Raw genomic sequence first — 13,611 nt, 5'->3', positions numbered from 1 at the left:
AGGTTCCTGAAATAGTCCTTTTCTCACACAAACCATCAGTAGAACCAAATTAAGACAACCATGTCACATGTAAAAAGGGAGAGAGGAAAAAAATGTGTATAAGGCAAAGACAATGAACTAGAGGCTTCAGTGCTTCCCCTATATCTGACTCCTTTTGATAACATATGAGAGTCACTTTAACCTCCTTTCATCAGACTGGATACAAAATACCAATATGAGGGTATTTAAGAAAAAAAAAACAAGTGATAAGATCTCATCTTTAGTCATATGTATTGAATAATCAAGGTTTATTGTGTACTTGCTCACTTTATAAGAATTTATAGGATCTAGTTTCTAAGAAAAATTTTTCCTTAGCAGATAAGAAAGCTTAGGCTTAATAACCATTATACTTGGCAAGTCTGAGGCAAATTGAATTTCAAAGCCTCAGATTCCTGGCCCATTGCTTTTTCTGCTGGAAAGACCTTTTCCTTCAAATGCTAATATATAATATCATGTAAGGATGAGATGTGGAGAAAGAGTCCCTCAACCAGAAACAATAGCTTGTCTATAAGATAGTTATCCAAGGATTGTGAAAAATGAGAAGACTACTTTGAAAAGGTACTTACCTGTTTTCCATCCAGAGTATAGAGTTTTTTGACGACCCCAGTCTCTAGCTTTATGGCTTCGGTGATATCAGTGAGCACTTGCTCAAAAGAGTGGGCGGTCTTCTTGTTCAGAAGCACACGGACAGCCTTCCGAGGCTTCACCCCACTGCGGATGATGGTCACGAGCTTGGGGCGGACAAAGTCTTTGTTCTCTCTCGCCTGGGCACTGTTGCTACTAGCCAGGGACTGGGGAGCTTTCATGTTGGCAGATGTTTTCACATTGACAGACCAGTTGGGGTTGACGTTCTTGGTGTACTCTACCTTCTTAAAGAAGTTGTCTGATGAACAGACATAGCTTTCCCCTAAGGGAAGAAATAAGTAGTTAAGTGATAAGTTCAATAGCAGATATATGGACTCTAACCAAACTAATATACACTGACATTGGAGTAGGACTTTGGGAGAAAAGGTGACAGTAACCAACCTTAAGTAGAATTCCTAAATGGGCTAACTTGGCTCATTCAAATTCAAAAGTAATCAACAAAACATGCTTCAATATAATGGCATACCTTGTTGAAGAACCCTGTAAAGTTAAGTGTTATAAGGACAATGAACACTCCTAAATTTAATCTAACTAGTGGGGTTCTCAAGCTTAATATGGTTTTGTTGGAATTTAGACATTTATGTTAGTTTCTAGGATGTTTATTCACTTCTGGGGCATTACTGGATGTTTTTTACCATGTCTTTATTTTCTAATTTTCCTATACTGGTTTTGAACTCCTAGCCCCATCCCTTCATTATATTATAAACCAAGGAGAAAGTTCAAACTTATTACATTTTTATTCCAAGTTAAAGTGAACCAATTAACCTTGAATATGAGGCGTATAGTTCACTCTTGGTAAGAAGCCAGTCCATCATTTGTACAGAATATTTAAGTGGTGGAATATTGAAATGTGTGTGTATGCGTGTGTTTTGAATGTCTATATGTGTGTTTAAGTATGTCCTTTCCTTTATTGCTCACTCCCATATCTAGGTAGAGAAAGAGTCTAAATAACAAACTGTACACATGTGTGCACACGTGCACACACACACACACACACACACACATACACACACACCATTCTTTAAGTCTGGCTCTTGCATGAAAGTACTCTTCCCTGCTTCTATAACCCATGTTGCATCTTTTTATCCTCCTACATACTGCATATTAGATCTCTGTATTTGGGGTCATCTTCACTAGTACTTCCCTTGATTACCGTATTAATGCAGGACAGATGTGAGAATATATCATATAGTCTGATTTATAAATTGGAGAGATCTAGTGTAAATTTTATATTTACGGCTAGAGGAAAAGACTAATGCACAGGAAGAAATGGGCCAGAGCCAAGAAGAGGGGATTAAACACCTGAGACTAGACATTGAAGAAAGTAGGAAAAGAGGTAGGCTCAGCCTGGGGGAGAAAATATTGAGAAAGGTTAAATTTTCAGTAAAACACATTAGCCTCAAGTTATACAGAAGTTCATTCAGAGGCTGAGCTGCAGAAGCAGTCTGATTTAATCAGGCGTACATCATCAGTAATGACCCTAAATAAATAAATAAATAAACCCTAGCCAGTGCAAATAAAACATTAAACACAATTATAGTCGGATGGCTCTTCTCCTTCCTTTGGTCTCAGCAGGATAACCACACCGAGACATTTAGACATGCCAGGCTGATAACTCACTGCCTTTGCAAATATCGATTGTTTTGCCATAACACAAAATCCTTTAAGTCATATTAATTAATAAATTTCTCAGTTGGTGCTAAGAGAAGATTCAGTCAGAATCTCTAGGGTAACTTCAAGGACATTTATGCTTGTGTGGAGGGGGAAGGTTAAGTATTCTAAAATTCCCTAGATCTGAGAGGCTGCTTGTGTTCTGTCTTGATAGGAGAACCAAGGGATGACTTGTAGGTAAAACAGAGACACCAATTTCCACTTAGTACACACATGAACACCCAGGATGGGAGAAACAAAGACACCGGCTAATAGAAACCTTAATTTTTCTGGCTTTCTTTTTAGCTAGTCCAATTCTATTCAAGTGATTAGAGTCTAGGGTCTTTATTTTGTGAATTAATAGGGAAACGGGGCTCTTTCAATTACCCCATATATTCATATATAATATCCCACACCCACTAGAAATAGCCTCTTGCCTTAGCACTTCACCAGATTCATGGGTACCTTCTAAGAGGTCCTACTGCCTTTGAGTCAGATTTTTTCCACAACTTGTCATGTACTTTGAAACTTTGTCAGACAACTGTGTGGTGTGGAAATGTGCAAGTCTATATATTTATGATTTCCCTCATCCACAGTCTCTTCTGTAGAGTCAGCTGTGTAGCCCTATCAGGACTCTGGACATTTTTGCCCCCATCTCTTAAACCTCTTAAGCCTCTGAACTATGAGTATGATTAACTACCCCTAGATGAAAATGAACATGATGGCAAACAGCTAGAGTATCATATGGCACCTAAGAACTTTCCAGAGGGCCCAGCACTCAGCCAAATCTATGTTGAGCACCTTTTGAGGGTACATTTGAGTCACTCCACTCTCTCCTTTTGGCCTGAATACTGAGTAATGGAAAAAGAACAGCTGATATGATGTCAGTCAGAATTGGGTCCCTAACACTTCATAGTTATTGCCCTTGGGCCAGATACCTAGTCTTCCTTGACTCCAGTGACTTGTCTGCAATGTGAGGATGCTAATAATACCTTATAGAATTGTGGGTTTGAATCAAATAGTGGATAGAAAGTGCTGAGCCCAGAGACTAGAACACAATAAGCACTTCATAAATTTTTATTGTTACTATTAAGCCCTTCAAATGATGGAATAGAGGAGAGAACAAGGAGGAAAGTGGAGGAAAGTGTGAAAAAGGAAGAGGAAGAAAAAGTTAAGAGAAAGGAAAATGGAATGAGAAGTGAGAACTGAAGGAAAGAAAATAGAAAGCATCAAGTCAGTACTCTTAGCCCTTAGCTGTGATCATTTTATATAGCTTGAGCACTGCTGGGATCCCACCCTCAAAAGCAAGATTTCTTGCCACTTGGGAGGGGGTTCCCAATTGCCGCAAATGCCAAATGAAGATCTGTAGCTAAGACTCAGCAAAGCCACTGCCGATTCCCAATGAGGATATAGTATTTATAGGAGTTAAGAGTAGTGACTTGGGGATCAGACAGACTTGGATTCAAATCCAAACCAGGTACTTAGGAACTGTATGACCTCGGGCAAACCGCTTGTCTCTCTCAGTCTCAGCTTTTTCATTCACAACTTGAAAGTATTTCACCAGAGATACCTGAATCCCTTCTAGGTCTAAAGATATATAAGAAGGGATTTTCTTCTTCTCTTCCATCCCAAGCACATTTGAGAAAATAAAACGTTTTACAGTAATTAAATGTTAAAAAAGTAGGTGCTCCCACCAAGGACCCTTCACTTCTACTACTGGAAAGGTATCAAATGTGCTGCTTTACTATACTAAGGCTTTCTTATTCTGATTTTGCAAGCACTTGCAATATCTACTGCCAGAGCTTAGTGCCTCCTACTCATTTAGCTGCCTGGCAATGGAAGCTGGGTGAGGTGTGTTGCACCTTTACACAGCTGGGTTCCCATCCTGCCATAGCTTCCAGAGGCTTCCCACCTGCTGGGAACCTGGAAGGAAAGCTGGTTTCAGAGCCAACCAAGGTGACAATTTGCAGGAGTTGACAGCTGGCTTTAGGGTGAGGGACTGAGGAAATGAAGTCATGGAAGCACAGCTAAAGGGCAGAAATGGAACAAGCTGTGGGTTCAAAATGATCTAACGTCTACATCCCTTCACTTTTAGAAGGACCTCATTTTCAAAAGCATTAAATATGTTTATCTCTTCTCAAAGCAAAAGCACTTTTACATGGACTTTTTCCTCTCCTGGGATTCCTAACTCAAGAAATAAAATATTAAATGATACATTATCGTATTTTATATTAAAATATTACATTATGTTTTCTTATATTATCATGCCTATTAATAATGAATCACTCCTAGATATCTTAAAATTCCTAGATTTTTTTGTCAATGTGCTTGTTTTAGTAGAGAATAAATTAGTGAAAGGTGATTTCATCTCATTGGAACAAACAAGCTATGTCAAAGAAACTGGATCATAACATCACCATACAGCTCAGATTTTCCAAGACTGTCCCAATTATAAATAGTCTGTCCCATCGTCTGCATAATAATGCTCAAACTTGTCTAAATTTGCATTAATAAAAACTATCTAGTCTTAAATATACCCATACAATTGATTTGGTACATATACAAGGGAGTTAGAAAAACATTAGACAGTATATAAAGCAAAGGAGAATGATTATATAAGGAAAGACAAGACAAAAAACAATACCATCAGTGGATTTCATTCACTGACCTACTGGGGATACAGTTATCTAGGGCCACATCCTATGTGACCTTGCTAAGACCCTTGGTATACCCAAGGACCTGTGGAAAAGCTGACATCAAAAACCCAACTTTTGTGCTACCTACTTCCCTTGATACTTTCAGCATCTGGCAGAGGACAGTGTACTAGAGACACTAGACAAAGGGGAACACAAGGTCACAGTGATTATTAAGCAGTTACTATTTATTTCATTTCATTTTAGATTAACGATTTAATAGTGTGGACTCTTGAAAACATCTTTAAGATCTACAAAGCAAACAACAACAACAAAAAATGATTTCTGCATTCATAGTAATTCCTAACATTATCAAGATCACCTAATCCAATACTTCCCAATTCTAAGTGCTCATAAGAATCACCCATCAAGATCTGTAAAAACAAATTCTGGGGTGTTATCCCTGGGGATTCTTATACAATAAGTCTGAGGTGTGGCCCAAGAATCTATATTTTTCTAAAGCTCTGAAAGATTTTTAAAGGTAGCCAGGTTTGGGGATCACTGGCCATTACGATCCCTCATTAGCATCATTATTCTCATTATTATTATTGTTTTCATTATTATTAGTCTTTCATCATTAATGATAATGACACTTTATATAGTTGTACCTTGTCACTATTCTACCATACCATATATAATTTTATCCTCACAATCACCCTAATGAAAAGGCAGGTGTTACAAGTCTCCCTTTGTAGTTATGAATATTACTCACAAGAGATATGCAAAATGTGATCTGGATACACAATGAAACATCATTCCACAATAAAAAGGAACAAAGTGCTGATACATTGTACAACATGGACAAAGCTTGAGAACATTATTCTAAGAGAAAGAAGCACAGAAGAACACATATTGTATGATTTAACTTACATGAAATGTCCAAAATGGGTAAATCTATTGAGACAGAAATTAGATAAATGATTGCCTAGGTATGCAGAGGCTAGAAGGATAGGCAGTGACAGCTAATTGGTACAGGGTTTCTTTTTCAAAAGATGAAAAAGGTCTAAAATTAGATTACAGTGATAATTGCATCACTTAGTTAATTTTCTAAAAATCATTGAATTGTAACTTAAAACGATGTTTTTTGATATGCAAATTATGCTTTGAAAGGTTTTTTTAAGGAAAAAAAACCCTTTTGAAAAAGAAAACATTCATCACATTGATGATAATGGCAAATCTATGCTCAGGTAGCTAACCAGTTACAAGCTAGAAAGACTCAAAAATAATGGATATGAAGTACTTACTGTTCCTTTCTGGCACAGAGACACTCTGTAAGCACTTCATATCCATTATTTTATTTAATTCTCAAAGCAGCTATTCCTATATTACAGATGGAAAACTGAAGCTCAGTGTTTCTAACGCTTTCCCAAAGTTCACACACACTAGCATCTGAAGACCCCAAATCTGAACTAAATCTAATTCCAAATACTTCTCTTCCCATTATAACCTGCTGCCTCTAAGACTAGAACCCAGTACTCCTGATTCTTCATGCAGGAATCTTTCCAAACTTTTTCAATTTGAAGCTAACAGAAAACAATGTGCATGATTTTTAAACTTTCATTTAACCTCTTCCAAAGGTAAATAAAGTGAAAGGGGAAAGCATCCAATTTTCCTAGATGAATAGAACAAATTAGAAGAGGAAAAGAGCCATTTTCTTTATTCTCCCCTCCTAGTACCCTTGCCCATTTGTCTCTACAGCAGTAGGAAAATTGATCACATTTATCAACATTAACCCAGAGATACCCCTGAATTTACTTGACAGAATGGTCAGTACTCAGGACTGGAGGAACACTGACATCCATCGTGACTTATGTTTATAGATGACATGTGAATAAATTCAACTGAGCCCTATTTATAGTCTACATTATCTGGGAATTAATCAGGAAGTAACACTGCACCCAAAGTGGCCCAGAGATGATAGATGAGAGGAATCCAATCTATCAAGGATTCAAGAGGACTCAGGTGAAGAGAAAGCTGCAGTCCTTTCAAAATTACATTTGATACATACCTATATTGAACTGAGATTATTTATCACCTCTCCTAAAACATTGCACACGCGTATGCATGCACGTGTGCACACGCACGCGTGCGCGCACACACACACACACACACACACACATCCAGAAAGAAAAAAAAATGTGAAAATGGATTTTGGGGGGAAATCTGTGCCTAACACCTGTCTAAGATCAGGTAAAACAATATTTCCAATCCTTGTTCCAAATACAGTATCACTTGGTTCAGAATTCTTCCTTAGCATCTATGATGGTCTTTAGAAGATCATAGCTAGTAGAAATGAAGCCAATTGAATGATTCAGGGTGCTTTGTTCATGAAAGTTATTACAGAGAAATCCTCAAATTTGACTGAATTTTGAATTTTACAGTAACAAAGACACACATCCTATTGATTACTCAGTTGGACAGCTCCTTCAACCTAGCTTCAAGCTCTTTGAGTCTGTCCTGCTTCACCTTTCTTTTAAGAAATGTACTAGAACCTCCAACCCCTTGATGGTCAGGAAAGGCCTAAGATTAACCTCTGCCTGCCCATTCTGCATGTGATCAAATGATCTAAACCTCCTTGGAATTGCTTTTCAAGGTCATCTATGTAAATGATCTCAGACTTGAATCCTGAGACTGAGATGTCACAACCATATGGACACTTTCTCTTTCTCTAAGTAACTGGCCCAAATCACTTTGCCTGACTACTTGGGAAATAGCAGCTACTCAAGAGAAATGGAATCTTGTACAAGGGAAGCTCTCATGCTCCTTTGTCTAGGAACACAAGAAACCTAGAAGCAGTGAAGCAGAGGCAGGCTATTCCCACACCAAGTCATTAAGTATGTGGTTTCTCCTGCTTTGTTGGCCATTTCATAATATGGTCTCCCTAGAGATCTGTTTGCTCTAAACTCACCTTTGCTCAGGGAATGAAGGGAGGGAGGAGGGAGGACTGGATAATGGGGGAGGGGTTTGAGGAGGAATATTTTCATTATCATCATTCCTTGAAGCTGTCCTTTAATGCACTAATGCACTGTATCAGCTCAAATTAATAACATATGTCATACCCACAAATTTAAAAGTAGGGGTGGGGAAATATCATCAATATAATTCATCCAATAATGTAATATTAACAACATAACCTGCGATCTATTTTCTAAATGATCACAAAGAAGACTTTATGGCTGAGTAAGTTTTGGTAAAGAGCTGGGGTTCCCCCTGTTTTCAGGTGGATACACAGGTTGTCAGCATGTTCAGCAATCTAGTCAGAAAATTCAGTTGCAATACCCACATCTAGAGAGGATTTAAAAGGATTGAGGTACAGTGAGTCAGTTCCCATTCTAATAGGAATTTTTTGTATTAAAATACCAGACATACCTACAGCTTCCTTTGGTATTTCTCCCAATGATCTCAGCCTTAGGGACACACCCTGAAGTGGGCTTTTTAGAAGCAACAGCTGAGCAGTGACAACTTACCTAAAAGTATAATCTTCTGTATGTCCAGAAAGTCCTGTTTTTAGGGTGTATATTTCCAGTGAGTTGCAATTCACAAATAATTTTACAGTAGTTCAAAGGAAATTTGGACATAATAATTTCTCTATTAACCCAACCATGTGTCCTTCCTTGTTACTCCCCTGATGATATCATAGTCTGCCTTAATAATGCCACTCAGAGTTAATTATGAACAAGATTCACTAAATGCCACAATTCAGATTTTCCTTTGTATAGACTGGCAGATAAGCACCACACATTATCACCACCATCTACATATTTCAATGCTAGCAGAGACTAAAGCTCATGAATAGTGATAGCTAATGGCTCTGTTGATGCCTATAGGATCAGAAGTCTGAGCATCAGTCAGCCCAATGTTTGGAGAAACACATTGCCTAATTTCTTTCAATGAAATCCAGGAATGTAATCACAACCAAGGATGCCCTTTCCCACTAAGGACGACCACCCACTACTTGAATTACCTTCTTCTAGTTCTTCCATACTTCCAATTTTCCTGGATCCATCAATGGTGTATATATAACGCACTCCCTGAGGCAGATTGATGTTGTCAGACAGAGATCTCGTGAGGTCCGCCAATAAAGCATCGAAGCTGCGAAAACGGTCAGAAGACACAGCATACACAATCCCTTTGAAGTAGCGGTCCCCATTGCGGTAGAAACGTACCTTCTTGGCTTTTTTCTCATTGCTCAATGCCTGCAAGGTTCTGGTTCTATAGAAGCTACAGTGGGCGCTGTGAGTTGGACTGGGCAACCCATTCATTCGTGAGCCTCTCATGTTCCTAGATGTTTTATCTCGTTCGTCAAAGTGTCCAAAATCAAGTTCCATATTTTGAAAAAACCTCAGAGACCTGAGTGTTGGAGAAAGGGGTGGGGATAAGGAGAGGCAGAGAAAAAGGGGTAAGGAGAAAAAAGAAGAGAATTCAAATATTAGCCAGATTCAGATATGCAATCTGCTGCTTGTGAAAAGAACTGGTTGAAGGGAGGCTGTGACCCATCTGCTGCTTGCCCCTGACCTGCAGGAATATTGATCTTAATAGAGAAGAAGGAGGGGCTGGGCGGGGGTGCTGGTGGGTGTGGGGGTTGGGACTAAGAGATAGAAAGGGAGGCACTTTTTGGCGCTATTCCAAACAGAGAAGAGGGAGGGATTTTGAAATAGCTTAAAATCCTGGAACTTACTAACAGTGGCTCCTATCAAATTGTAACTTCGGGCTAAATACATTAAAACTGGCATCTGTTTCCTCACACAAGCCCACATGACTAACAGTTGTAAATGAATCCATAGCCTGACAAAATTCCCCTTGAAGACAACAGAAGGAGCTAGCCAAGGTTAGCATCTCCAGATTAAGAAGCAGTCTTTACACCTCAGTACAATGACTATGAAGGGGGTGTTTTAATTTTATTCCAAATCCCTTTTCCTACTCTAATGTGTGCATCCCCTCCCCCAGAATAAACTAGAATTCTCTTTTAAAGGGACAGCCTCTAGGGAATACCCAGTGTCTTTGTGCTATTCATCAAACCCTCTCCCTACCAAGCTGGTGCAGTTATCAAAATTCATAAGAAGAAATATGCTGAAAAAAAAAGGATTAAAAAAATCAGTTATTTAACAAGTTTTTAGCTCTGCTTTCCTCTTGGTAACCATTTGGTCACAAAATCCCTTTCCCCCACCCCAGGTGCTTCAACCCCTCCCCACCAATGCAGCAATATTTCTTAATGGAATAATTTAATTGTTGAAAGATTCTCAAACGAGTCCCTGAACAACATATGGGACTTTAGAAGCAAGCACACCTCTCATTGTTCTGGGCTTCTACCCTGACCGAAGGGGCATTTTGCTTTCATAGTAGACAATTCACCCCAAACTTGTCTATTTGCCCAGGTGCATTTGCAAAGGTTAAAAACGGTTATCTGTCAGGCTTTGATTTTTCCCTTTCTGTTGAACCCTCCCCCCCAACAAAACCTCAAAATAAAATATTTAAAAAAAAAAACAATGAAAACATGAAACCAAACACAACCAAAGAGCCAAACACTAGAAAAGGTAGTTACATTCTAGGAACCAAACTATTAACATGCATCTCACAGATGGGGATAAAAGGACTCACAAAGCAAGCAGGGCTCAGCTGCTATACACTGCCACATCGAAATATTTGCAAGGGACCAGGAGATAAAGGGGGACTGGTGCCTAGTGGGCTTGTCAGGCTCAGTCCCCTTTTTTTTTCCAATGTCACCGTGACCTACGCTGAGCTCAGCATTGTCTCTGTCAGACCACCTACAGTAGTAAGACCCCACCTCCTCTAGACAAGTAGTAAGCATTTCCCCAGGTGAGCCAATAATGCTTTGCTTTGCTTTAGGATCAGAGATGATATTATCTTATATTAACATTATAGTGAAAACAAAGGAATATCAAACTCACTTTTCCAAAGGAAAAATCCCAGGTAGAAGCTTAGGGCAAAAAATCCAATAGAATAAGGCAAAAAAGGAGAAGAGAGAGAGAGAGAAACAGAGACAGAGAGAGAGAGAGAGCACTTTGCCTTGTGCTTTTCCCCCTTTGACATCTGTTACATTCTGCTGAAAATCACTCGAAAGCCCCACTCACCGGTTTTCTGCTGGTTGGGTGGAGATGCTGAGAGAAAGAAAACCAATCTCTCTATGCCTTTGTTGTCTGAGCTCCAAGCAAGAAATTCCTGCCAGGGTGGATAGATGCCTTCTAGGTCCTAGTGCCTTGTCCAGCTTCTCCCCTGTTATTCAGGCTTAGTGAATCCCACTCCCCCCACCAACCTCCTATGATTAATTACATGCTTTTTTTTTTCAATTCACAGCCTGCATTAACAGCTAGAAAGGTTTCATTTATAACCAACAGGAAATTGCAGGGTAGCAAAAAAGATTGCACAGGCAAGTTCAGAATGCTCTAATGAGCAATGTGCTAGCCCTTTCTTTTAGAAAATTGGCAATTTCACTTGGCCAAAACCTTGGCCTAATCTGCCTGGAGGCCAGACTTGACAGCCAAACCAGGCTTCATAGAAATTGTAGCTCTCTTCCTTTTACCCTATTGAGAGACAACAATCAAATCTACAAATTCTTTAAGGCATTTTAGTTCAGACATCCAACAACTGATTGTTTTTTAATATGAACTCAGTGAAGTAGACTAAGAGGAAATAGGAAAATGACAAGAGAAAATATTTGTAGAATTGCATGGAAGGTAAACGTGGAAAAGGACACCTAAAACCTTTTTGGTTGGTATAAGAATTTGTTTAATAAAATTTGTTTTGTTTTCTTTTAAGAGTTTGAGAGTTCAAATCCAACCCATAGATCTTTCCATGGGAAGTGAATCTGTTATCTACAACATAAATATTAACAAGTCTCTCCTCAAACTGTCTATATGTCATTAACTCGCTTCTTTATATCATGTATGTTGTCAAGAACAAGGAAGCGTCAAAACTGAACTCCTTTGATCAAGCCAAACTATAATACAGAAGAGAAAGATGAGAAACTAAATGGGGGGTGCTATCATATTCACAATTGAGACTACATACATTAATGTATAGAAGGCTAAAACTATCCTGGTTCCATTTTTGCTTGGCTTCCAGGAAATTCAGCTCTAAAAGCATGCTTCCAAGTGAGACTTTTTAAAAAATGATCATCTTTCTTCTCTGAAAGCTATTAGCTCAGAAAAGCCTAAACTATGTATGTAAGTCAGGTGGACAGCCTCAAGGGTGCAACATCATATCCAGTTAGAGTCCCCTTAACACCTTGCTGCTGGTCTCCTGGTTATTCTATCAGAATCTCAGGGGAGTCCATGTGTCTTTCTTTTTCTCTTTCATATGAAATTGCCTTACATTGTGGACACCTCTTGAAAAATCAGACTTATTCAGGTCAAGAGCAGAGAAATATCAAGGAATAAGAGCATGAAATATGAGAATCCCAGCAAAGTTAGTGCTTTAAAACTCCTTTCTTACACATTGTATGTACTCAAGTAAGTATGCTGCAACTGATTTTGCATCAGAACTCAAGATGGCTTTATTTCCGGTAAGGATATAAGAATGGATGAGATGATAAAACTTAAACATGAATGATTTGGAATAGATTGTAGAGGCAATTTCCTCATGATAAAGGCTTTGCACCAACACTAGATGCCACTGATGTCTTTAGTAGACAGCCTAGGATAAATGACTTTGCTTTATATATAACAGGGATAGACAAGACCAACATTTTTTTAAAAACAAAATCTGTGGTCAAAAATGTTGAAAAAGTGATGGGCTAAATATGAAGTTACTTTTCTTTATCATAAAACTTATCAGAGCCTTTAACATACTTAAAATATGGCACATTCTCTAGGATGAAAAATTAGTATAAAAGCCTTCCCTCCCTCTTTTTTTAAGATCAGAACCTTTATTTTCCCACCAAGCATGCCACAATCTAATGATTAGTGTGTGTGTGGGGGGGACTTTTGCAACAACTGGTCTAGATTATCTCACAAAGATATGTCTTCTCAAAGAACTCTCAGCTGTCACTAAAGCCCTTTTCTTCACTTCCTCAGAAGAAAAGGGCCACTGACAGAAGAAAAGGTCTCAAGTGCATTTAAATATGGAAATCAATTTAAGGACCAAGGAAGAGTCATTGTCAAAAGCTCAATGGAGTAAGCAGATTGAAGGAAAAGAATAGAAAACCATTGTGGGAAATGCAGCACTAAGATCCTTTAAGTAATTACTATGTGCCCAATACTACAGGCAAGATACAGAGTAGGAGACATCCATCACTACCCATTGAAAAGCTTGAGGACACATGGAGAAGACAGGACAGAACTATGTGCCTTGCAAAAATCATGAAGGAGAAGGGCTTAGATCTCTCTTGACATGCTACATTCTGGGTTAATCAAACTCAGACCAACAAACAAGATCAGGAAATAAACCTTCTCTCTCTCTCTCTCTCTCTCTCTCTCTCTCTCTCTCTCTCTCTCTCTCTCTCTCTTCTCTGTCACACACACACACACACACACACACACACACACAAAGTGTTAGTTTATTGTAACATATCAGAAGAACAGAGTATGATCTGTTATGTGGCAACTAAGCAAATAGCAAGAGAGGT

General features: G+C 38.7%; 1 protein-coding gene across 1 annotated transcript in view; it reads right to left on the bottom strand.

Annotated features, from left to right (window-relative positions):
- The window catches only part of Dcx (doublecortin), an 88,365-nt gene extending 79,010 nt beyond the window's left edge, over positions 1 to 9,355 (bottom strand). The window contains exons 1-2 of the mRNA XM_077793615.1: positions 8,992 to 9,355; positions 606 to 946 (exon numbers count right to left, since the gene is read on the bottom strand). Coding sequence (XP_077649741.1) covers positions 606 to 946; positions 8,992 to 9,355 — 705 coding nt within the window. The remainder of the gene's footprint in view (positions 1 to 605; positions 947 to 8,991) is intronic.
- Positions 9,356 to 13,611: the final 4,256 nt, after the last annotated feature.

This window comes from Urocitellus parryii, chromosome X (assembly GCF_045843805.1).
Source record: "Urocitellus parryii isolate mUroPar1 chromosome X, mUroPar1.hap1, whole genome shotgun sequence".
NCBI classification, from domain to species: domain Eukaryota; kingdom Metazoa; phylum Chordata; class Mammalia; order Rodentia; family Sciuridae; genus Urocitellus; species Urocitellus parryii.
This window is presented reverse-complemented; position numbering and strand designations above follow the sequence as displayed.